The following is a 26,905-nucleotide window of genomic DNA, read 5'->3' on the forward strand; positions in this document are numbered from 1 at the left end:
TTAGTTAAGGAGCCATGAATGAGAGAGGGGTCAAAGGGAAGGCTTGGTGAGGAACAAGTATGGCCGGGAGGGAATCCAGAGATCCAAAGCTCATCCATTCCATACCTTATTCTCCACTGCCTATAATCACAATTGTAATTCCAATTATTCAATTAATGTACCACAAAAAGGATACACATTTTGATTTTTTTTTAAACAGCGGACATGAATTATTTGGGGCAGTGGTTCTCAAATTTTAATGTGCATCAGAATTGCCTGAAGAGACTGCCGGAACTCAACCCCAGACTTTTTGGTTCTGGGTTCTGGTCTGGGTGAGGGATGATGTGGGGAGATCTGAGAATTCACTTTTCTAGCAAGTTCCCAAGTGACAATGAGGTTGCTGGTCTTGGGACCATACTGTGGGAACCAGTGGTTAAGGGAGTCAAGTTATGAGACATTCAAAAAAAAGTCACGGGTTATCATTTTATTGACATAATTTATTTTGAATTAAAATTATATTCCTAGTATGAGAATCTTCTAATGTAATCTTCGAATGTTCAAAAATACATTTGAAATATATTTTGAAACCTCAGATATTTTGGGGTTTTGTGAAAGGAGCAACAGCCTCTCGGGTGAGAGGAGTAAGATTGCAGAGAATGGACAAGGGGCTCTGGACAGATGAACAGGGTGGGGGTGGGGTGCGCTGCGGAAAAAACCAAGTTATCAAGGAAGATTAGTCTAGAATAACTTCCTCTGAAGGAGTACAACCAGCGCAGACTAATAATTACAGACAGTATCGGGCAAGAAGAAGTTCATTATTTGACCATGACCTACAGAATGACCTATAGTATCTTGTGTACAACATAAGCGCTAATGGGTTCCAACTTCACCCCAAACCCAAGTCTCACAGCTTGAGTTGTATCAGATGGAACTGGGGGTGGGGAAGAAATATGGGGTAAAGAGCGAATAGATTCTCTTAATATCCTGAAAGAGAAAACTATTTGGAAATGGAGATATTATACAGCTCTCCAGAAGTGGCCATTTGTGCTGCCTTAAATGCAGATTGATTACTGCTATTTGGATGTTGAGTGCATCATCTTTTCCGAAGAAAGAGAAAAGCTAAATTTCCCCACATTCAGCTGTAGTGTCAAATCACTTCCCAGCACCAGCTCTTTTAATGCATTTTCCTGTTATCACATCCCCTTGCGATAGCTGATCTAGCCCTCTCCCCAGCAGTGAAACCCCCCACACTGGCACGTGCTGAATCCCGTTGGCAACCTCCTGGCTGTGCCACCTAACTGTAAGCCCCAGGCCGAGCGGGGCTGAGGAAGAACAGAAGCCGTTAGCATCCTGGAGAGGAGGAACAGCCTCCCCTCTGGTGCTGGCAGGATGCAGTGCAGCTGGGTGAAGAGGGCAGAAGCTCATCACCCAGCTCCAGCTTTCTAGAACGCTTGAGCTCCAAAAACCCACCCATACCCTGGCGTGACAGGAATCTACGATTCAACAGCCAAGGATGGAGAAAAAAGTCAAATTACAGTTCTGTTTTTAACAGTATTCAGTAGGGTCTAGTTTTATTCAAAGAGAATTTTCACTTGTTCAGGTCATTAGATCGAAAGTGAGAACTCTTGGTTTATTTAAAGCTGGACCATTAAACTGTTGAGAAGAACAGAGGCTGGATGGAAGAAATGAATTTCAGGGAGATGCCCTCATGGGACAATTTAATAGAAATGAGAGACGAAATAAAAAAGATGTAAGGCAGGTAGTGTTACTAATGCAGAGAGAGAAAAGAGGAGGAGGAGGGGCTATGAAAACAGGTAAGAAAAGAGAACAGGAGAAACAGCAACACCCAGAGGCTCCAGTCCAGTTGTTCAACGTGTGTCCCTCCGAGGTGGCATGCTCTGTCAAGGCTCGAGTCTGTTCTTTTTTCTTCACCACCATTGTCCCCAAAGCCTGGGACCCAGGGTACACTCCAGAAAATGGGAGTCTCTTGCCATCACGTGCAAGAGAAACCAGCCTTGAACAACTATCCCCGGTAGAGGAATGATTTGTTTTCTTGGAGAAATGGTTAACTCATGTGGTCTGTACACTTTGAGAGGAGGTATCAGTCTGAAATCTTCAAAACACAGACCAAGCTCAACACCTGTTCCCTCACAGGACTGGCAGGGAGATGAAACTTGCTTCATACCAAGGCATTTAACGAATCAGAACTGTGTCAAACCCGCAGTGCTGACGTCTTGCAATGGAAACAAGAGTGCAAAAAAGTGCTGGTAAGTCTTCACCTTTTATTCGTAACCAGAACTGTAAATGCCGGTTAAACTGAAGGCACAGATGGGAAAGACCCTACCAAAATGTTTTGTGTTTTTTCAAGCACAAGACATTTTTTTCTCCCCGCCTATTTGACTTTTGGGGGAAATTCCCCTATAAACCGGGGAGGGGGGGGAGTGGAGCTGCTCTGGCTGAATCAGGAGTAGAGGTCAAGCCCGCTTCTCTCCCAGTGACACTGGAAGTCCTTCAATAGAAACACAAAAGCCATTTTCAATTCACTGCTACAGGCTCCCGGCAGTTGGTAAGCCCACTGAGGACCCAGCAACTGTCACCAAGAGATTCTTATCTGAAACAGTTTCCCTCTTTATAAAGACTCCAGGTACTGGCCTAAGGAAGAGTTACCAAAAAGTTTTAGCCTTCTGATCAAAGTCTGTGATGGAACTGCCAACACAGATTTCCTAGAGGTTTAAGCAGAGAATTCTACAATAGGGTGGGTGCTGTCAAACGCTGGGAAGAACAAGAGAGATCTGATTTTAATGAAGGACCGATGTTTACAGGGTTCGGTGATTGGAGATGCGAAAGTCAGCGAGGCAGGAGCGCTAGTTGGTTTTGTTTTTAAAGGAAGGGGAGGTTGCAACGTTCGCGCAATCAGAAAAATGAGTCCCTGCAGGGCCTGGGAGGACAGGAAGCCAGAGCAAGAGCGGAGACGGGGCAGGCTTGTGCTTGCCTCTCAGAAACAGAGGATAACACTAGTTTTCTTCATCTGCAGTGCGCCGGGCAAGAAAGGGAACGTACTGGAAAAGATAAGAGAGCCTGCCCTTTTCTCTTCTCCCAAGATAACCCTGACCTCATTATGTATGTCCAGAATGAATCTAAATTCATTAAATCTGCTCAGACACTAGACTGTTCAATACAATCGTTTTCTCACAGTAAAACTGGAGCATCAGTTTCTTTTCTGAATGTATACATCCTATCTTGAAATCACAAAATCTTAGAATTAAAAGGTGCTTTAAAGGAATAAAGCACCAACTTCTGTGCTTTCCTGCAACAAACCACAGATTTTTAATAGCTTTCCAAAAAAATCTTAGAATAGTATACGTTAATATAAAGTTATTGGTAACTTTTGGAAAATGAACACAGATGATATCCTCCAGGTCAGGATGTCCAAGGCAAACAGCCAGGCTTTGATCAGACTCCAAGCACTACTACTCTTTAGTGTCCATAGCAAACTCAACAGAAGCCCATTAGGAAGATCTCTAGAATGCTAAGGGAATTCACATTCTGGCCTGTTTAAAATCAAACAGAATGTATTACACCAAATACACAGAACAGAGCTTGACAGATTTTGAAACATCTTAAGAGTATTAGAAGGGTCCCCATAATAACTCAGTATCTTGGAAATATCTCAGGAGGATGTAAGAGACTCTCTGAAGAAGTTAAAAGCCCCACCTTTAGCTCAGAACACTTATCAAGACAAAGCAGCAGACCCGCTGAGAGATACTGAAGTCAAACAAGAGTCGGAAACGTTGGGAAGTCAATATAGGGATGAAAAATTAGAATGGTGCAGAAAAGAACTGGTGTGACACACTGCCTAAGGAGCCCACACGATGCCCCTACACAGGGGAGACCAAGTTTACGAGTGCCATCAAAAAGTGGGGTCAGGTGCACCAAGTTCTCTTTACTAAAAATACGGAGGACACACAATGGAGCTCACCAACGCCTGGGACACAACCAACGGCTTTTCAATGGAGCCCACGAGAGAAGCGAGGCCGGAGAATACACACAGAAGTGCCAAACCCTTATCTTGCCAGGACACAAGGTAAGGAGGGAGGAGGCAGCTGATAACAGACAACTGAACCAGAAAGGCAGGGTGCCTGTTGGGAACTAGCGGCTTATTTCTCTTTTAGACAAAAAAGATGTGGCTTCCTCTACATGAACCTTGTGTTTGAGGTATATTGAGGGTTTCCCAAAAGCTGACAAGCACCTGAATGAAGACGCCGCCAAGGATCAGGCACACGGAACAGAGCTGCCGAGAGCATCCGAGCCCATTTCTAGTGGGCAAGTGGATGTGCTTGAGAATTCAGGCAACTGCAAACTGGTTGTCTTCCCCTCCTGTCTCACCTGGTCTCCCTGCTCACGCCTAACATGTCATTCCCTGAGCTCCATTAGATGATGTGAGGAAGGCCGGCCGATCATCCCCTCCCCACAGAGGAAGTGGCGGCCACAGCGCCCCGAGAAAGCTCGTCAAGTCCTGGGCAGGCAGCTGCGCTGACCCGAAAAGTCAGACGAGTTAACAAGCTGCCCTTTCCCCAAAGCTTACAACGTTTCTCTAAAAGGATTAATGGCCAAGCAGTGCTCTGGAAAGCCAAGTCAATGGAAGAGCACTGCGCACCAGTGCTGATATCACTGGTGATAACCAGAGGGGAAAAACAGGTAGCCAGGGGTCGGGGTCAAAGAAGTCTCTTGGGATCAATATCCTTGTGGGGAGTCTCTTGGGATCAGTATCCTTGTGGGGAGGGACTCATGAGAATGCTGGCCTTGCCAGGTTACCTTCCCCCGTTTATTATTTACCCAAAGAGTTCCAGGATAAATGACTTGCTATGTACACAGCAGATGTTATTAATTTGGCCTTTGCTAAAGCATTAGATACAGCACCTCAAGAAATTTTACTTGGGAAATTAATTCAGATTGGCTGGGTTCAGTACACAATCACTGAAGATTAAAAAGGGGCTGAAGGATGCTAAACAAAAGACAGTTAAGTGACAGTCCATGCGGTAAGAGACTTGGGGTCAACACCAAAGCCATTCTTGTTTAGTGGTTCTATTCAGGGCTGAGGGAAGGAGTAAACAACTCGCTAATGAGATCTGCAGAGGACACTGAGCTGGGAGGTGGAGGAACCGCATCAACGGGGACATAAAATTACAAGGCAGAGTTCAACTGGAAAAAAACACAGCTCATCTATCTAGGGGAAAACCACCCTAAACTCAGATAATATCCTCCAGCCGGGCAGGATGAGGGGCCGAAGCAGCATGTCAAAGGAGCTCTGACAAGCTGTAGCACGGCACAAGCACAGAGAGACGCTTGGGCAACACGGGGCGTGTCTCACAGGGGACTGAGGGCTTCAAACCGAAGTCAATGCAAAACAAAGCCGTGTTAGAAGAGATGTGGTCTTGAAGAGAGGTTGGCTTTATTATTTTTCCAGAAAAGGGGACATTCCACACTGAAAATATTCTTCAATGGCTACAAAGCCACCACTCCTACCTGGCCAGTGTGCTGGTCTTCCTCGAGTCTTAATTCACCTCGCTGGGGGTTTGCATCTGGAAGAAAGCGCTGGGCCACCTTCCTGGGGCTCGCTGACAGCTCTGCTCTGGGTTCACGCCAGCCATCTCCCCCGATTCTGAGGTGTGTACCGCCTCCTAGCATTGCCTCACACTGGCTGGGGGAAACGCTCAATTTCCCTCAGTATACTCAACCCGCAACAGTGCCGTGACCCCAAAGCCAGTTTTTCCACCATTGGTCTGGAAGCAATGGCTCAACACAGTTATCTCTAGGCAGCTCACTGCTTTAACAGGTAAGCATCTTGTTACATTCCTTCAGCTCAAAAGGAGTACCAGACTAAAAAGGCTTTTTTTTTCTTCTTAAAACCCAAAAAACTTCACTATCTCTGCATACTCATTAAACATTATAGCACAACATAGCTTCTTCCGACAGCATAATAAGAGAGCTTGTTGTGGCCTCACTTTCCAGAGCAGCCAGGCGAATTATTTTCATGCTTACCCGCCTGTCAGAATTAAACATTCACCAGTGGCAGGGTGAACCCAAGGCGGAAAATGGGACTCTGTCTAGATCCCACTGTATTGCTAAGTGCTCCTACTACTCTCGGGCTGCACAACCTCCTCTTCAAGTTACCTCCAGATCAGACTGAGCATGCCCAGCGCGGACTGAAGGCCAGTCTAATCACTGCCTGTTTCCTAGAACAGTTAGATCATCAAATAGTACTTAGGGATGTGAAGCCACATTTCCCACTACGGGTTCTTTCAGCCCAGCTGGCTTAGTGATAACACAGGCAGGGAGAGAAGAAAAGGAAGTGAGCAAGGATTAAGAGAAACACTAATTATGGATGATGTATCATTATTTTATATTAGACATTAATGAGCCTTAAACAACCAAAGACACTGAACTTTGCGCTCAAGAATTAGGTCCTAGGCAAATCCTGCTGGGAAAAGCCCATGAGAAAGAGTCCAAAGAACCACAGCGGCCTGACAGACTGATTTCTTAGCTGACATTCTGTGCGACATTCTATAGATGCCCTATTCAACAGGACGCGAGATGGTGTTAGAGGTAAATGTCACATATCAGGGCAGTGTTCTGGGCCAAAGAGCAAGAGAGGTGATTTCAGCGACAAAGCTTAAAGCACAGATGACATGCACTCAGACTCATTCCTCCTCTAACTGGAGAGCAATTAGACCTGGCAATTACCAAACTTCTAGAACAAACTAAGTCCCAGGTCACAGAAAATGCTTTGAAACAATGGATGTATTTTGAGTCCAAACAGTCTGCGGAGCTGTCCGAGGCAGTCCGGCAACTGTCACTGTGTTCTTGCTGTTTCCTGGGAAGTCTGGGAATCACTCAAGGACCAGCACCGCCCAGTGGCAGAAGTTCCCGGGAGAGAGCCTTGAGGAATGTCACGGGTAAGAAATACTGCTGAGCAGTACACGTGTCCTTGGGGCAACCAGCCACAGGGATGAAGGACGAAAGTAAAATGTCACAGGGTTTCTCATGAATGCTCTCCTGCCAGCTGTGAGACGTGTGAAACTCAAACTCATTTCCTAATAAATGTTTTCATTTCTGCTGTACACAACAAAAGGTCGAGAGATGATGAACATGAGGGCTGTGGGGCAGAGGACTCTGGAGGTGGGGACCTGAGGCAGACGTCCTGCCCTGGAAGCAGGGCGTCACTGCTAGTCCCGGGGAAGGGTGGGATGGTGATGGTAAGAATATCCCACTAAGTCCTTTCTCATCTGTGATTCATTTCACGACATCTACATAAGACAGTATTTAACAGAGGCCTATTTTGCAGATTTCAAAAAAAAATGGAGGCCCAAGTGTGCACACTGAAGGTTACCCAGTGAGTTTGAAGCGAGCCCCCCACCCTTTTTTAATGGGGAACACCTGGAATGATAAAGGAACACAAGCTTTCTCAGTGCATTGTTTTCTGTCGCATTCCGCTCAGAGACAGGCAGGAGAGTAAGAAAGAAAAACATGGGGCTGTGGGAACCCAGGAGTTGACTTTAATAATTATTCATCTCACCTGGCTTCTGCAGCGAGCAGTTCGTCATAGTGAGAGGACCGCTGGTCGTCATCCTGCCGGTATCTGATCACCGTGGCTAGACCTTTGCTGACAAGGGCCTCAGCGATGTTTCTGCAACAGAAAAGATAGGTCAGTGAGCACTCAAGGTGTGTATGGGACTCAGTCAACAGAAATAATAACGGTTAGCACCTGGAGGTCTTAACGCATCCTGCCAGAGGGAGGGAGACGCCAAGGATTTCAAGACCAATGAGTTGCTAAGCTAGAAATCCAAATAAAAGGTGGAATAATCAAGTCCTCTAGCTCAGCATTTTTCTGGTTAGTACAGTCAGATGCTCTATCAATCTATACATACAACCTAGCAGAAAAGATCTGTCAAGAGCCCACATTAGGCAGGGCTATTTACAGAATCTTATAAACAAGCCACTACCCTCAAGAAAAGTCTGCTCTAAAGTATCAGGCACACAGATAAAAAACAAAGCGCATAAAAGCATGACCTAAATTTCTCAAAATCTCCTTTCTGGCCTATCCTGCAACTAGAAAATACCGTGTTCCAGTTTGGCAATGTTAGAAACGCTGGTGTCATGGAACATTCAAAGTGTGTCTCTTCTCATTGGAACTCCTGACGCTGGCTCTCCCACCCCAAGGGGGTTTGGAGGAGGTACGGCTAGGAAGAAGTTGGGGAAGAGGTGCTGTGGTGGAATGAAAGTTCTTTATAAAAAAAAAAAAAAAAAGGCATGAGCAAGGGGAACAAATAGAATAAAGAGTATAAAGTCTGAGATGACCAGCTTTGGAACAATACTCCAAACAGTTCCTTCAGGACCATGGAATATTCAGATTAGAATCCTGCTTTAAAACCACTGTCAAAGGCACCGAATTGTCTTTCTTCACTAGAATAAGAAAGAGGTGCCACTCTAAGTGGCTTCCATCTACTCAAAAGAGAACACTGGAAATGACTCTCCAACAACTAATGAAGCCTCCTGTCTGCATGATTCATCCCCAACCTGGAGAGGGACCTTTGATGTGAAAAAATGGAACTGCAACAACAAATTTTCAAAAATTACCCATAGCAAGTACTGCAAAACAAGAGGCAGGATACCACTGGGGGAGAGCGGCTGCTATGTCTTTCTTTGTGTCTGTCATCATTACACCAAAGGCCCCACTCAGACCATCTGGTTAGCTGCCCTTTAGGGAGGAGGTATGGTAAGCAATAGGCCACTGGACCATATGCTATGATTTAGTGTTGCTGGGGAGTGTGGTTAACTCTCAACACATTAGGGTTCTTAGAATCTCAGACTGTGGAGATGCGGCAAGCTGGACTAACCAGTCTGTGTGCGTGTTTAAGCCACCGAAAGGTTCTCTTCATCAAAACCCAAGGATTTACTTTAAAATAAAAAAGGAGAGGAAAAAAAATATGTGCAAATAGAGAAAGGAGGAAAAGATGCTGTGGCTGATTCTCTCCTCATTATGTGCCCCTCTGCTGCCTGTTTATCTACTGCCAGCACGATATTAATATCTCCAAACTGCCACGGAATTAGCACTTCTCAAAATCCACTCCCACAAAGAGGCTGCTTTGCTGGCCACCCTGTCTCCTGAGTCACTGCAGGAGCGTGCTGGCAAACGCTGTCATTATCACAGAGTTGAGTTTGGCAGCCCGGAGAATGCCAACAGCCCCAAATCAGCAGCTGTAAATGCTGATGTATGGGGAGAATTTAACTGAAGGTGCCACCCAAGCCCCACAAGGGCAGGAGGGAGGCTCCGCCCACCAGGAGGCCAGAGAGAAACCGGGGACAATTCCATTCGTGACAGGTTGAGATGTGCTAGTGATTTGAAATGCCAGAAGAACAAAGACATATTTGCTACTGCATTTTGAATAACTGCGCGTTGACATTTCACAGTCAATATGTGGGGTCTGGAGGAGAAAGTTGGAATGACAGAGCAGGCAGGGGAAAATTCACACAAATAAGCTTCTGTATGAAATGCTAGAGAACACTAAGCAAAATGGCACAAATGTTTAATGATCCACCCTCGTTAATGCTGCTCAAATCAATTCACAGTATTGAATTGAGTTCCGGCGTGGCCAGCCGAGCACCCACGGCACAGCCCTTCCCTTCCCGCAGGGATCTTGCTGTCTGGATACTGCCAGTAACATCTCCAAAACCAGTTAAGGCCCCAGGTTCTCAACTCCACAACATGCCCACCACTTTCTCTCTAAAGCTGCAGTATAAGCCATGTTCTCTTAGCTTCCTTCCCCTAAATACAGACTTCTGGAGGAACGGTTGTGATGCTAGTACGGAGAGGGGAAAAACGCAGGAAACAGCAACAGATGTCATTGCTGGGCGCTTACTGTGAGCCAGGCATGCGAGACTCACATGTCTTTTCTTCTTGGGGTGTGCTCCCCTGGGATATCGTACCATACTACAATTAATTCATCATCCAGTTCCCAGTATGAGGTCTGAGAGGGCAAGGGCTGTGTCTCTATTGCTCTGTACCCAAGTATGAGAAAATCACCTGATCGTTTTGGAAGAGCATTGGAACATTATTTCTTATCCTCAGCAATTATCAGCCAAGCTTGCCTAGCATAGAATTAAGGACAAAAGATTTCTCCATGCCTTCCCAGCTTTTGTCTTTCTCCTCCCCATTATCTAAGATTTGTATTTAAAGAGAATGAAAGAGAGACAAATAAAATGGAATTAGTCTAGATCCATGTACTTGACTCTCTCGTTCATTTCTCTTGGCCACTAATGAAAGGTCAGGAGACTTCCCCCTGGCCAAAGATGGCTCAGAACCCGACACTGGTGTATCGATTCGTTGCCCAGTAAGTAAAGAGAACATTAAATTATATGCCATGACATTATGCTGCTTTAGACAAATTTATAAGTTCTGCTTTCTTGAGTGTATCAGTAATTCTACTCCAATTATACATGTCTGGCTCGAATGGATAATTCACAATCAGCATACAAAAGGGGACCTAATAGCTCTGGAAGTCTAACAGGAAATCATCTGTCTCGGTATCAGCTAGAAACACAAAGAGAACTAGTGCTGGGAACAAGATGCTTCTCCAGACTCAAGGAGAATTTTAGGTTATGTGAAGAGTGAACCGTTTCCACTAGGCACGATCAGCTGTTCCTGCTACAAGCACAAGCAACACAGGTCTCACGTACAGGATCTCTCAAAAGATTGCCACATAGTTGGCATCTTCCCCGCCCAGCCATTTCCACAGCAAGCAGGTTACACAAAGCTCTTTCCCATTGTAAGATACCTTTGAAACCATGGGGTACTGTATTCTGCCAGCATGGAGAAAAGGTGTTTTATGCTCATACATACATGGGATTCTTAAAAAGAAGAGTTCGGTCACAGTAAGCTGTAAATTATATTTTTGCCTGTCTTCCCCATCCCTTGGCCCCAAACCCAAGATTGAAAGTAATACTCTATATATTAACTTAGGATCAGATAACTGACTATATTACCTAGATTACTTATAAGTATGTGCAATTTTGAAACAAACTTACAGAAAAGTAGCACATACAGTAAACAAAGAACATGCTGTCCTTCAATCCACCTGAGAACAAAAAACTGACCTGTTGTACCATTATCCTGAAACCTTTCAGCTTTCGTATGTTTCCTACAAACCGGAATATTTCCCTACATAATCAGAAAACTGTGGCTTGAATCAGGATATCAATATGGATGCATCGCTGCCATCTAGTCCATAACCTTGTGCAGATTTTACCAACTGTTCCAGTAGAGAACTCAGGGGAACACAGAACTAGTTCAGAATCAGGTGCTGCACTGAGTTGTCCTGTCTCCTCAGCTGGAACAGTTTCGTCAGTCTTTCTTAGTCCACCACGGCCTCAGCACTGTTGAAGAGTACAGGCCAGTAATTTCGGCCTGTCTGATGTCTCTTTGTGATCACATCCGAGTTATAAATCTTTGGCAGGAATATCACAAAAGCAGTGCTGTACTCTTCCTGGGGCCTCCTATGAGATGACGCACAATTTACTGATAATGTTCACTTTGATCACCTGATTAGGAGTGTCTAGGAGGCTTCTTCACTGTAAAGTTATGCTTTTCCTCTTTATAACAGATATTAAGAGACACTCTACACTAAGTAATTTTCACCAAACTCCCAAGTTATTCATTATGTGTATCAGTATACTGTCATGAAATATTTTATTGAAAGGGCCACATAATCCGCTGCCACCAGTATTCATTCCAATGTTGAAGGTTTTCGCCATCTGGCCAGTGGGAGCCAGGTCAGGCTGGCTCCAGTGTCCTATGGACATGTCCCCCGTCATTCTTTGAGCTCCTTGCTTTCTGGCACATGTTCCAGGCTCGTCTTGCACTGTTTCCTGCAGCTATGAAATTCACCATTTACCTAAGCAGTCCATACTTACATTTTTTTCTCTAAATGTTGATTTCTGTACCTATAACTACTGAAAACCATGTGTGGCAGTCATGAAAACGTGCCTCTCGGACCTCTGACTACAGGAAGCATAACTGGCTAACAGCCCCAGCTGCTGTGCTCTGAAACCCATCACTGTTTCAGCCAAGGCTATGCCTCCCACCAGCGGCTTCTAGCCAATGACTGCGTGCAGTGGAGATACCAAGGCAGACCTAGTGCAGAGAGACCTGGGGCTGCTCTGATGGGCAGTGTTGGCTTCAGGATCCCTTAGATTTGCTGAAACTCCTAAAACTGACCACAGCTTAGGCTTTTCAACCTTCCATCCCTCCCTTCTCCACAGAGGTTAGGTACTCACAGCCTCCGCCAGCTCCCTAACCATCTTCCCTCAGAGTTTTCCCCAATCAGCCTCTTGTCTGTTTAATCCTGTCTTGGCATAGGCTTTTAGGAGAATCCGAATCAATGAGTTCACAAAGGTTCCTACAACCCTCTTCCAACAATCCAGGGTTCAGTGTAGTTTTCTTCCTTTCCGTATCTGTAACAGTGCGAAGCTTGGCCTCCATTATACTTACTACTTTTACTTATATGAATATCTTCTCTAAGCACACATACAGTGTCTCACTTACATATTCATTGACTTCCATGATTTGGTCCTACTGCAGAGCTAATTTAAAGGGTATACACTACTTGTTAAAATAAAACCTGGGGTAAACGGATAAGTATGTTTCAAGAGTGGACATAAAGCATAACAGCACCTCTCTCACACGCACACGACACACACACTGCCCATCCTCCATCTGAGTAAGGATAACATAACTCTCAATGGCTCTGGCTCATAGATCTCTATCTAGCTATTTGAGCTTAACATTTTCCACTTAAAAACCATCAACATTTTACCAGTCACTGAAGTGTCCATGGAGATTACAAAGCAGAATACTTCCTTAAGGCAAACAAACATGGAAACACACATTCAGAATAAAGTATGTCCATAAAGAAATGCCCTTATGGAAAAACAAACAAACGCCTTTACACTATATTTTAGTCAAGCTAAAAGAAACAGAAGATGACTAATACCTCAATTCCTTTATAACAGTCACATCGGCTATAGCAGAGGCCCGTCTCTTACATGTGTGCACACATAATTTCGTTACCAGAACTTCAAGGCCCTGTGGGTCAAATTTCATAAACTGAGCATAAAATGCACCCCATGGCTGTTTACTGTCAGAGAATGTGACCCAACAAGACATCAGGTGTGTAGCCTGGGCCTCTGCCACCCAGGACCCGCAATGACTCCAGCACCATGTGCTGGAAGACTGCCTCCACTTCCCCTCCATGCTGGCTGTACCTTGGCCACAAGGACAGGCTTTCTCACAAGGGCTGAGATGGAGAGCCCCAGATGCCAGGGTTCCAACACCGATTTCTAGCATACCAAATGCTCATCTCACCTCTCCTTGGCTGTACAGGAATGTTCTACCGTGGGGCTGAACCACAGGGAACTGACAAGGGGCTGACATCCTTCTCTGCCAACAGGTTAGAGACAAGGAAGGAGGGAGAGGTCACCACAAGATTCAATGAGGCTGAAAGCAAAGAGGACCGGAAAAATATTCTCAGAATGTGAGGTCCACCTTCACTCACATATCTGGATAATATGGGCTCTTGGTCTGAGAGAGAGTGAAGAAATGAAGAAAATGATTAACATCTAACAGGTCCCGAAGCCAGGTTCCCTTCCAATCTTCTCTGCAAACTCCCACTAAGACCTCTAATAACCATGTCAGGCAAGTACCTGCCAATTTCAGGCTGGAGATAGACTTGACTTTTACAGGCTGACAAAACAAGACTATAAAGGGTGCGAGTGAAATTCTAAAGGAGAGGGATCTACAGACCATGGGCAATGAACAAACATCTTTACTGAGTGACTGGTTTTCAACCAGGCCTCAAACTAGGAAACAGTCTACAGAGCCAGGGGTAGCCTCTATAAGCCAGCATAACGACATCTCCAAGGGGTCACACCCACCCAGTGTCTTTTATCCTCCAATCTCGGATTGAATCCCTGTGAATCTGGAACAATGAGTTTCCCAATTTTTTCTCAAAATGCATCCAGGAGGCGCTTCCCACATAACCAAGCAGCATATGCAGACAGGAGATTCTGTTTTAGAAACACCAATAATTAGAACCATCTGAGGTGGCACAGCATCCTTTATAGATTTCCCAAATCTCTCTTCCACTGTCTTCCCTACATTTTCTCTCACCCATTAAACTAATGTAATTCTAAAAATAACTAAGATAGATTTTTATTTTATCTTTTTAACAAGTCCTGTCACCAGAGGATCTGGGCAGGGGCTAGAGACTTTCCCAGAACTCATAACACAGATCAAAAACAAAGAGAAAGATTCCAATGCCTCCATGTCCTTAGTCAGGCTTGAGAAACTACAATGGAATGAGAGAGGAAAAAATAGCAATTACCAAGAGCTGCACTGGGCACCTGGAGTCTTAGGGCAGGACATACTCACTCTAGACTCAGAGCCGAAGGTGACTGCTTTTTGTCAACCCACCGCCCCACCAGCAGCTGTGGTCATACGGAACACAAAACCTAGCATGACTCATGAAGAAGCATGACCCCAGAAAGCCAGACTCAAGAACATGCAAGTACAGAATGGACTGACCTGAATAGCCTTAGAAGCTGATTAATCAAGCAAAAGAAAAGCACTCTTCCGAATAAAACACTACAGTTAAGTTTTAGTTCATATTTAATGAGCATTCATTATATATGCAGGTTCTAAACATAACTGGTCTACCAATGAGAGCACGTCCCATTGGAGTTGAGATTGTGAAAATCAGTAACTTAGGAACAAGGACTGTGTCTTTGTTTTTCCATGAATCCTAATCATTCTTCCTCATGGGGAGGGAGATGTGGAAAGAAAACAATGAAGACTGATATGGATTTAGTCCAATTTGAAGACCCCAAAAGAATGTATGATTGGAATGAAACCAAAGAAAATCCATAAACCAGTCTGGCAGAAATGAAGAAAGGAAAGAAAGAATGAAAGAAAGGAGGGAGAGAGGGGAGAAAGAGGAGAAAGGGAAAAGGAAAAAAAAAATCATTCCATGTAAAAATTACTGCTTTGTAGACAGATAAATCCTTGAATCCCCAACACACCATCCATCTAAACTTCTGTATTCCTAACAGACTTACTCCTGAGCATGGACAAAAGCCTCACCAGCTTCAAGGCCATGATCCACTGAGCACCAACAGCACTCTTCAGTTTGGGAAGAAAGAAATAAAAGCAAAGATATCTAGGGATCAGGGTGTAAAAAGTGGGTGATGAAGAGATGTCACTCCATCTTCAATCTGCCAAGAAGAGCTAATTCTCTACCCCGAGATGTGTCTGAGCCACATCATCCCCATTCATCACCCTATTTCCACCCAGGCCCTACACGAGGGCACAGTGGCCCTTGCTCACCTGAAAAAACAACTAACAGACAGGAAAATAAGACAGAAATATACTTGGAAGCCGTAGAATTAAACACCTAATTCACTTCCTCACTCGGGCTGGTGGAGAGAATAGGGTTGAAAATATGGGTCAAAACAATTTTCAAAGGGAAGGGGAAGAAACAAAACACCAGAGAGTCATGCTTACTAAATAGACAATTTTATTCTGCCCCCAGGATTTCTGAAGGATTGTAATCTTATTGTCACCTCTTAGGTGATAGTTTCATTTATTCAGCAATATTGCAGCAATGGCTTTATAAGACAGGAAAACTGGTATTATACTCTATTATGCCAGCTCCTCTCTGAGGATTGCTGCACCTCCAGGTCAGCAACATATTTGAGGAGGCTAGGCCACGATAAGCCTTGGCTGAAGTATGAGGTGCAAACTATATGTAATAAGTAGCAATAAAACAATGCCACCTTTAAATATCTAATTATTTTCCCACATCTCTGGTCCTCAAAATAAGAAGAAAACAATGTCTGTTTCATAGACAGAAACTGCAGGGGCTAACCTGGCTCTCCCTTCTACTACAGGACAGAATGAGGGGTACAGACCAAACTGATACTCTCTCTATTGGACCATCATGTTTCTTTCCCAGAACAATTCAGACAGTCAATCAAACACTGGATCTAGCTTGAAGAACGTAAGCTGTCTAATAAACATGCACTTCCAATCCAAACCGGTCCCCTCTCGTTGCTAAATATGCCACGCATTTACATTTCAAGCTATTTGCAGGACATGTGAATTTGCATGACTCATCACCATGTAAAACTCAGCATTTCAAAAATAAAACTCACTTCCCTAGATTAAGACCTTCTGAAACCTACCAAATCAGCTCATTCTCCTAACATCTCTAATTGTGGGGCCTTCATATTCCCAGTCACCTAGACCTGACGTCTCTCTCACTCCCATATAAAATCAGTTGTCCAGACTTTGAACTCAAATCTCCATTGTTTCTCCCATGACCATCTTCGATTCTATTGTCTCTCTAACCCAGCTGTGGCTCCCACTGCTTCTCCCCTGGACCACAGCCTCCCTCTACCTTGGCTCCTTGCAAAGCTGACCAATCTCGAGCACTGTCAGTTTAATCCTCCTGAATTTCATTCTCAAGCCCACCATAATCACAGAAAACTAGTCTGAAATTTTCCAATAATATTTTCAGATTTAATGAACATCTACTGGGTGTCTACCATAGGACAGGCTTCTAAACACGTATTAACCTAATCCTTCTGTAGCACTACAGAGGTTATAAGTATGTATTTCTTCAAAGTATATATTTCTTCTCCAGTTTCAGGCTTGTTACCAGTAATCCTGCTAGTAAGTAGCAGAGTCACAATTAGAAGCCAGACTTTTCAAAATTTAAAATCCAGTTTTCTTTTGACAACAGTGCCACAAAGTACAGGTGACAGACTATTAAAGTAGCATTCGACAATGGGGCCCCCCCGTCTACCTCTCTAACCCTATTCTATCAAATGCCTTTCAACTTCCTGTTTCAGCCCAACTGGCTAAGCCTCACAGTCTCCCCATCTCAGCTCCTTTGGCTGCGCCATTCATTTGGTGCTTAGCTTTTACTGCTGCGTGTTATCATCTTCCTTTGTGAATCATATTCCCTATTGGTCCAAAAAAGAGCCAAACACTTAGTAGGCACTCAATAAACATTTATTGGCTAGCTGGTTTCATTCTGAGTTCCCAGAGGGTTCTGTGGGCGGTTCCATGAAAACAAAATAACTGAGTCATAGAATTTGAAGCAAAAAGAGTCCACAGAGATAAACTAATCCAAAACCCTCCATAGACAGATGAAGACAGACCGAGAGAGAAACCCTGAAAATTGTTAAATGAGTCGTCTAAAAAAGAAAAGAAAAAAAAAAAAAAAAAACCACAAAGAGCGCCACCGTCGCAATGTGTATCAAAGAGCCTTCTGATTCTCAGTCTATTTCCCTTTATTACGCTGCTGTCCTTTTAAAATTCTATAAAATAGTAATAAATATATTGTGCACATGAACTATCAAAGACATCTTAATATATTAAAAATTTATCAGCACATCAAGAATATCCATCCACATCATATTATTAATTTGATCACTAACAATCCTACTAAAATATATATTAAACATTTAATTATAATAATTTGCTTGCCTTCTGGGGATTCTGAAGACTTTTTTTTCCTTCTCTGTATTCCAAAACAAGGCTTAAATGTTGATTGTAGGCATAGTATGTTTTCTTCATCCCTTATTTTCTCTGCTCCTCTTCCTTTGAGAGTAAGATTTTACAAAACAGCGGCGTGAGGCAAAAACCTCCTTAAAATTCTCTCCCTTAGTAACAGTGGAGTGTATGGACTGATGGTTTGCATAGCCACTCAGGGGGCTCTTGCACTACCACCGTGCTGACTCCTGAATCAAGTCACTGATCTACAAGAGCTCCTGCTACACGAGACTGCAGTCATTCCACACTTTCAGGCATAATATAGTCTTTACATTTGTTTGAAAGCCAAATAGTCGTGTTAAATGATGAATTTAAGCAACAACTGCCTTCCCCCTTTCCAAGTGAAGAATAAAAGCCAATTTAGGAATATCTATGAACATACTAAAATGTGGAATATATGGAAGGTGAACACCTAAAAGTCAAGAAGATACATATTTATGTTTTTACAAACTACTACTGTATTCAGGTAGCGGGATTATAGGTGATTATAAGAATGAATGAATGAGGTGAATGTGATGTATGACTACTGTTACTAAAAGATACTCTCTTAGTTTCTAAACAAAAATGAAATAATTCATTTTCTTAATGGAAAAAACAAATCAGAGGCCCTAAACTGCTTAAAACAATTTCCTAACATTAGGAAACAATAACACGTTCAACTTTAGTTTCTTTTGTTTGCTTTCCAAAATGTATGAAGAAGAAACCAACTCTCTAAAAGAGACATTCATGGTGTGGTAGAGTTCATTTTAAAAAGGAAGGTCTAATTATCGCATCTCATATCAACACTTCAACAAGGGAAAAAAATCTTCATCTAAGTTCAAAAAATGAGGGAAGAGACAGAACAGCACAGTAAAAACAGATGAATGTGGTAAAAGAGAAATGTTAAGAATAAATGTTTATCCAATTCTCTTCATCCGACAAAGAAGACAAGTTACACACAGCATTCATGTTTATTCTTCAATAGTGAAAGCCACTTAATGTTTCCCACTTCCTCCAGCCCTTTGTGGCCATAGAGAGCAATTATGAGCTTGTTTCATAAAGAACTCGTGGCACAGAGCCGTGATTCAGGGCAGAGGATCTGGGTTCTCACCCTCGCTCTCTGGCCATTTAAACTCTTAGGAGTACTAACCCTGCATCAGTTTCCATATCTATAAAATGAGACGGTAAATCTAAATACTATACAAAGTACGTTTCAGTGCAGAAACATTCTAATGTAATTTTTAAAATGAGCTAGGATTTACTGATCAATAGTCTTATGTATCTTTACACTGTATGAGGCCAACTAGATTATGCATCATAATCTAGTATTAAACACACCTCAGCGTTTAGACATACTTCTAGTTGTGGTTTGTGGAGCACTGTGGCCACGGGCACAATTTCTTCCAATCCGTCCACTAGGGGCTGTACGTGCCCTCGTCTCTCTGCACACACACCATGGTGGTAAAGTCCAGGCTGCTTGGCAAACTTACAAGAATGCAACAACTCTAATGCCCACAGCTTTAAGATATACTGTATTACCCAAATGCTCTGGAATATGAAAAAGAGGAGGGAGTGATGAGCATATAAGAAATACCCATTTTCTACCACAGAAATGAAAGTCCGGCAAATTCTTCACTGTCTAGTTGCTTCTACGTTGGCTAAGAACTTTTATCAACAGCAAGAAGCCGACTGACCTCATTAGTAGAAATGTGTTCAAAGTACTGGATTCAAAAGAACTGATTCAAAAGTAGAATCAACATTTAACAACCATTTATCATATTTCTTCTAACTCTGAGGCTCACTAGATTATATAGAGCTGGAAGTTTACTTCTGCATCTTATCACTGAAAACAGGGGAAAAAAATCAAAGAATCACCTTCACATTTACATAGTCTGCCAAGTACTACTTTGGCCTATCAAGTTTATACTTGAGAAGTATAAGTAGCAGCATTATGTCAACAAAACAACTATGAGATGTTTCAGGAGTCCTTCTGAGCTTGACAATACACAAAGGACTAAAGGTTATTACACAGTAAGTATTAATAAGAGAGGTGGAAAAAAATCCCAAAGACTTCATTCATTATAATCACAGAGTTTAGAGCTGGAAAGATCTTGGTGTTTTACTCCAATTCTCTCATCTGACAGGGAGCTAATCTGAGACTCAGAAACATGAAATATCATTCAGTGACCAAATGGAACTAGAACTCAGGTCTCAAGTTATAAAACAGACATTCTTCCACCAAGTCAGCCTGCCTCCAGTTTCCATATACAGACTTGAAAAGCTATTGATACATGCAACAACTCAGTGGACCTCAAAATTAGAGAGATGGATGACAGATAAGTGGTTGTCACGGATGACGGGAGGGACAAGGCTTAGGGAGGGTAGCACAGAGGAGGTCTGTGATGACTGAACAGTTGTCAGTCTTGATTGTAGTGGTGGTAACAGGAATCTACACCTGCGATAAAATGGCATAGACCTATACACACACCGTGCCAATGCCAAATCCTGCTTCTGGTATTGTACTATAATTATGTAAGATATAACCACTGGGGGAACTGGGCAAAGGGTATACGGGATGGACCTCTCTGTACTACTCCTGGAACTTGTTTGAATCTATAATTACTCCAAAATCAAGTTTTAAAAAGTTTTTAAGAAAAGTCAATATAAGAGAGAAGGAAGGCACCAGAGATTCTAAATTTCATTGTCAACCAGAATAGTAATTCTTGGTTAGAATAATCCTTTGAAGATTCAAGTCTACAGACCTTGTCACCACTCCTCTGCTCAAAACTCTGCAGTATCACCTATCTCGTTGAAAGTAAAAGCGAAATACTTGCAATGACCCAATAGAAACTATATGATCTGGTGCACCCCACCTCCCACCCCTCTCCTGGATTCTGTACTGGGAATTAAAAGAAGTATTTGTGACCTAGAATTCTAAGTGCTGAAAACCTTGTAATTAAGTAAGCACAGGGTACTGAGCAAAGACACAAATAGATGCCCAACTGGGATCTCAGTTTGGCTGGGCCCCAAAAGATAAAGTTAAAAAGTCAAGAGCTGAAGGGTGAGTGGGAGCTGGCTGGGAGAAATCTATGTTCCAAGCACAGGGCAACAAGACTTCAATAATGGTGTGGTTAAGTTTTTTTCTTTTTTTTAAGAAACAGATGAGAACCAGAGAATGTTAAATATAAACATGGGGAGGTAAGCAAAAGCCAGATCATGGGTTTGTTTTAATCCTAAAGGCGGTAGGTCTATTAATGAAGACTTTAAGGGGAACAAACAATCAGATTTGTTTCAGAAAGTAAATAGCAACAGCAGTGTGAAAAATGGATTGGAAAAGAGTAAGACTAGAAATAGGAAGGCCAGTAGGAGGACCGAAGCATAAACCAGGCAGTGAGGAGAGGAAGGCTGAAATGAATCTGAGATATACCCACAGATAATCAGGCACGGAGAGCAAGAGAGGTGACAAAGATGACACCTTGATCTGTGGAATAGATAAGTAATACTAAGTAAAAGGTGATGTTAATCAGGATGTGATCATTTGAGTAAAGGAACAGCTTCTCAAGGGGAGGCCATGAGCTCAGTTTTAGCACTGGGGATGTCCATCCATTCAGTAGCTAAATATATTGGTGGAGAGGCTGGAAGGAGGAACTAGGGGTAGAGAGACAGACTTCTGGTTAGAACAGCAGCAGCTACCTGACAACTGAAGCCTGGGGACGAATGAGATCACCCAGGGAGACTGAGCGGAGGTAAGCTTAAGGAAGCCCAAGGACAGAAGCTCAGGAAGCACAAATATTTACAGAGCACTCCAAGCAGACTGAGGACAAGTAATCAGAGTTGTAGAAGGAAATCCAGTCAAGTCTGGTGTACTGAAAATAAGGAGAAAAAATTTTCAAAAAAGATGGTGATGTTTTAAATACTGCAGTGAGACCAAATTAAAGTAAGGACTATGAAGTATTCTTGAGGGAAGCTTTGGTCTTCTAGGTGAGCTCAGTTTCATGGATGTGGTATGGCCAAAGCCAGGTGGCAAAGGAATGAATAGCATGTGGACAGAGAATAAAAACTGCTTTTAACTCTTAATTAACTTGGCTATAAAAAGAAGGCAAGAATCAGCAAAGTAGGTAAGGTAAGAGAGGACTGAAGGAAAACTTTTAAGGATTGTTTTAAAAGAGGGCTGGCTAACTGACAGCACAAACTCCTCAGGAGACCAAAAGAAACAGAACTCAGAGCACGTAGGTAGAAAATTAGTTTGAAAGAAAGAAGGTGAAATCGTCACAGAGATGGGAAAGGAGGAGATACGAAAGCAAGCAGGAGGAAGAGAAGTCTGGGGCTGAGAGAATGAGAAATTAAAGGCATTTTTCTCGATAAGCCCATATTTTCTCTTTAAAGTGGGAGATGCGATTGTCTGCTGACAGTGAGGGGAGACAGAACAGAGTCGGGGGCTTGACTGAAGATGGTTGTGAAAATCTAAAATAGCTGTTTGTAGTGAAATAACAGCATGAAAACAGCATTTGTGGAAAATTGATCCAGCAGCATTATGCAGGAAGAAATGGAGAACAGAAAACCTGCTGTTAGAAAAAGGCACATTTAGAAGGCTATTGTGTTAATATAGATCTGAGTTGTTGATTGCATGGAGCAGAGTGAGGGCAAGAGTAATAGGAAAGAATTCTTCAACAAACCACTGCATCACCACCTCATCACTAAACTGCTTTCTCCCAAGGCCCCAAGGGTGGTCAAGGCAGGATCAAGCATCCTTCAGTATTTCAGCTCCTGGTGCGAACTAAAGCTATGGATGGCTCCTCCCTGGCTTGTCAGTGACTTTCAGGCTTCCCAGTCCAAGATGCTTAATACTACTTCTTGAACGATGCTGCAAAAACCAACATACGGACCCATTAAACCTGAATGGCCATGCCTGTAAGGAACATCTGGAACAATATCCCGTATAAGTGAGGATCGATTCTGATAAGTAAGCAACACAAGTGATTCTGGGGCACATCTGAGTTTGAAAGCCAGTTTAAAAAAAAATCAGCATCAGTGTTAAATATGTTGGCTTTCAGATGAGAGTAGGACATACAAATGGGAATGAAAGGCAAGTATGCAGTAAGCTCGGGGTAGGAATAAGCAGTGAGAAATTAAAAGTTCATAATCATCAGCATTCAGAGGATAGACGAAGCTAAGCATTAACAGCACAGCGGAGGGAAATCATTTACAGACAACAGAAAAAGCAGGATCAAGAAGACCTTTAGAGAATATGAAGCCAAAGGACTTAAATCTTTTCTTTTTTTAAAGTATTATATCAAGGCAAGGTATGGCACTTAGAGTACATCCAGTTCCTATTTCTCATTTCATCTCTCAAGTTCAGTTCTAAAGACTGACCGTCAACAATGCTGCTGCTGTACAGCATCTTTTCTCTCAAGAAAAACACGATATGGTAATGCTTTGAGACACATTTACCTAACCTACTTCCAAAACTCATCTTCCTAAACTAACCAAATGGAGAGAAAGCCACCTCAAATTCTCTATTATTATAGAAAGCAGTAGAGGTGTCTGGTAACGCAGAAAGGACCCTGGCCACGAATATGTAAGCTTTAGAGAAATTCAAGAAACCAGCATATGTGCAGATGTCCTCCGAGGGACACACCAATGCAATCACCAGTAGTGTTTCTCTCTCAATGGAATTCCTGCCTGACTGCTGAGCTGGGTGCAAGCTCATTTCCCCCATGGTGAAAACTGCTGTTGAGATGCAGAACACTCCACCATCTGTTACTGAGAATTAGCATAATGACAGATTATCTAATCCCTTACAGTTAACAGATACACGTGGTGCTCTTACAACCCCAGTTTGGTCACATCCTCACTCATGTGGGCCTACCCCCACCCTAAAAAAATTGGTCCTCCCACCCTGCTGGTAATGAATCCGGCCTGGAATTTACCCCCAGTCTTGCCTGAGAGTCCAGGTGCTTGGCCCTGAGAAACTGTGCTAACTCATTTTCTTCAGGAATGGGAATGCAGCTGTTATTCCAGATGCATATGGAAAGAAAGAAAAACTGTCTCTAGGAGACCAGCAAAACTACTTGTGCAGGGCAGTGTCTTCAGAAAACAAGACCAGGTTGAAAATTGCAACAGGGTAAGACGAAGCAAAGGTTAAGTCCGTGCTGATCCTGTGGAGTGACAGAAGGAAAAAAGAAAGGCAGAGGAAATGGGGGGGGGGGGGAGCGGAGTTCAAAAGGACAGATGTCAAAGTCCATGTTTTCAAGGAAAGCATCTTTGGGGAAATAGCCACAAAGTGAGCCTCACTTCGCAAGTCCTGAGATGTGTCCAGCTGATGAAGCCATCAGCGCAGGATTCCGCTTCAAATCCAGCACTCCTGGGGGACAGGTCGCCCTGGGCTGATAAAGACGCCATGCTCACCTCTTCAGCAGCAGCATGTGGCCTAGGAAAGCCGCCTACCCCCCCCAGCCACAGCACTCCATCACCTCGCGACCGCAGAGCCAAGATTCATGGCTCCCACAGCAGTCCAGTGTTATCCAATATGCATGAAATCAAAGTTCTCATCATTTCCAATGGTCAGAGGCCAGTGGGTGTGAAATCCCAGAATACCAGGATTAATGAAGGAGTCATCAGAAACCCAGCATTAAATCACTTTTGTGGCCAATGCCGAGAGTGATGTCCGTGATACATTACAAGGCTGATTAGAAAGAAACAAGTTCCAATTTAGAAATGAATTACTGGACTAAAAAAAAAACTGGTTGGATGGCTATCACAGCAATTTCGTTATTACAGGGGAAGGCGGGTGGTGACAAATAAGTTATGTCACGAACGGAAAATCACAGGAATCAGAATTCAGGGGTGAATACTTTCCTAAAGACATAGTAAGAGGAAGAAGGGAGTCCTGACACTCTGGCCAGATTTCACCTCTTTTCCCTTCTCGGTTTTCCTGGTGGTCGGGGGTAGGGATGGGGTTTGCAGGAGGCGGTGCTATTAATACTTTGTGCCCCGGAGAGAAATTTACTCTAGTTTTATCACAATCACAGTCTGTTTACAGTCCCGCTGTCCCTGCCGGACTAGGAAGTGAACTCACTCTTCAGCTCATGCTTAAATTTTAAAAAGTACACTTTCCAGAAAAAAGACGACTCAGCTATGAACATAGAGGGTAAGCTGTGGAGAGGGCTGCATAGGGCAGGGGGAAATGGGGGCTGACCCTCGTCAACTCTCTTCTAATCCACAACGAACACTGCCTTATTGCTGAGCACAATCTGTCAACGTGAGAAACAAAGCCCTCAACTAGTGCTCTGAAGATAAAGTGGGGTGGAAAACACGCAAGAGGCAAAGTGGGCGAGGTATGACCTCCCTCCACACTACAACTTTCCTGATTTTCCACATGGGAAAAAACACACCCTCCAGAGACTCTTACTTACTTTTATGGATCTACCTTAGGACAGTGCACTGGTAAGAAAAATACGTGCCCCCAAGTTCTATTCAAGCTCGGGCTAAGAGGATCCCTTTACAGGCAACGATTTCCAACTACAGCCTCTCAACCCACAGAGTTCATCAATGCAGGACAAGGTATGGATAACAATTTCAACTTTCCAAACCAAAATAGGAATAATTGTTGTTGACTCTTCCAACCCGCTGGAAGAACAAGACTGGTATCTCTCCCTGAAAACCATCTCTAAGACCAGGTGATATAATTCAAATACTTCTCTCTCATAATCAGGCTGACAGTCAAAATATTTAACATTACAGTACTGGCTACTTTGTTATCCCCATGAATACTAGCTGAATATAAGCCCTGTTCATAAATTGAAAGGCAGGAAGGAAAACAGCCAGGGTCATAAATGGGGTTATATCTAGAAGGGCATCAACAGAAAAGCAAATCACTTGAGGATATTAGTTTGGATTAAAGGCTTCCAAATAATTATGCCTCGGTCATCAAAATACACACTGTTAATTGCAGATCCATCAGTCTACCCCACAAAATAGAGCACAGAAAACTCTAGGGCCTCTTAAGATATTTAAATGTGGGCTTGAGTCTTTAATAAACCCCACAACTGGCATTTATTAAGTCTAACAAATGGATACATTATCCTTGAATTTTTTTTGTTTCCCCAAAGATACAGTTCTGGTTAGTTAACTGCTCTGGTCAAGTCTGATTTTGCAAATCCACAGACTTCCAAGTGAACCTAGTGTTTATGATGAAGAGCCTGAGGAAGGAAGGCTACGCAAAAGGAAAAACCCACACCAAGCCTTAAAGCCAAGATTTTAACACTCCCTTTTAGGAACCTGAGGACAGGTTTAATAGAATTTTACATTACCAAGAAGACATCCATTAAGGAGGCATAATATTAGCAATACTGTTTATGCCACTTTCTCCTTCAAAAAAGGCCAGATTAGGGCCTTAGGAAACGAGGGTGAATGACGTGCCAAGGACACTCTACAAGCTGGAGGCAGAGCTAGAAATAACCATCATCCCCTTCGACCTCACGTTACTCTGCCAATCTGCACTCTTAAGAAGCAGAGTTGGTATGAGAGAAGTTAGTGGAAGGACACGGCTGAGCTTAGGGACAGAAAGGGAACTGAGAAAATACACATCTGTGAGGTTACTTTTATTCTTCCTATTACCTATAGCCGTACTTATCTGAAAGTAGATGGGAATATGGGTTTTGGAACCTCCTGCTTCCTCCAGACTTCCTTTCATGGTGCTTATTAATATTGGCAGCACGTTAGCATCACCATTCAAAATAACTACGCCAGTAAAGCCAGAATCTCTAGGGGTAAAGATCAGTATTTTTAAACTCTTTAAAACAACAAATATGAGCACCTAGATTTTAAATATAGGGCACCATTGCTTTTTTAAGAGCCCCAAGTGGTTCTACCATGTAGTTTTATGAAAAACTGTCCAGACAACTAATATATTCTCCTTTTCAAGAATTTAAGGGGCTAAGAATGACCAAATACAACTTAAGGCCCCCAGAATTATAAATATGTCGAAGAACCTGGCATTCCCCAAAGAACAAGAACATAGGAACTGTGGGTAGGGGAGAGACCCAACTTTGGAACTGGTTCAGAATGGCAAAGTCATCCTTAGTGGTTCTGTTTAGGTCACAGGAAGACAAGGACGCAGTTATGGGAGCAACCAGGGAGGAATCTCTCCTCTTCGTCTCTTTAGAACAGACCTGCCAGTTGCCATGCTGCATTTTCTAGGCAGCTGTGATGACAAGAGCCCCATCCAAAATGTAGGCATCACTTGGGGAGGGGGGAGTTCCCCACCTCTCAGAGGAA

At 43.2% G+C, this 26,905-nt stretch overlaps 1 protein-coding gene across 1 annotated transcript in view; it reads right to left on the reverse strand.

Moving 5' to 3' along the window:
- Positions 1–26,905, reverse strand: part of SND1 (staphylococcal nuclease and tudor domain containing 1) — a 379,791-nt gene that overhangs the window by 171,659 nt on the left and 181,227 nt on the right. The window contains exon 13 of the mRNA XM_010975627.3: positions 7,556–7,666. Coding sequence (XP_010973929.1) covers positions 7,556–7,666 — 111 coding nt within the window. The remainder of the gene's footprint in view (positions 1–7,555; positions 7,667–26,905) is intronic.

Source organism: Camelus dromedarius, chromosome 7, assembly GCF_036321535.1.
Source record: "Camelus dromedarius isolate mCamDro1 chromosome 7, mCamDro1.pat, whole genome shotgun sequence".
NCBI lineage: Eukaryota > Metazoa > Chordata > Mammalia > Artiodactyla > Camelidae > Camelus > Camelus dromedarius.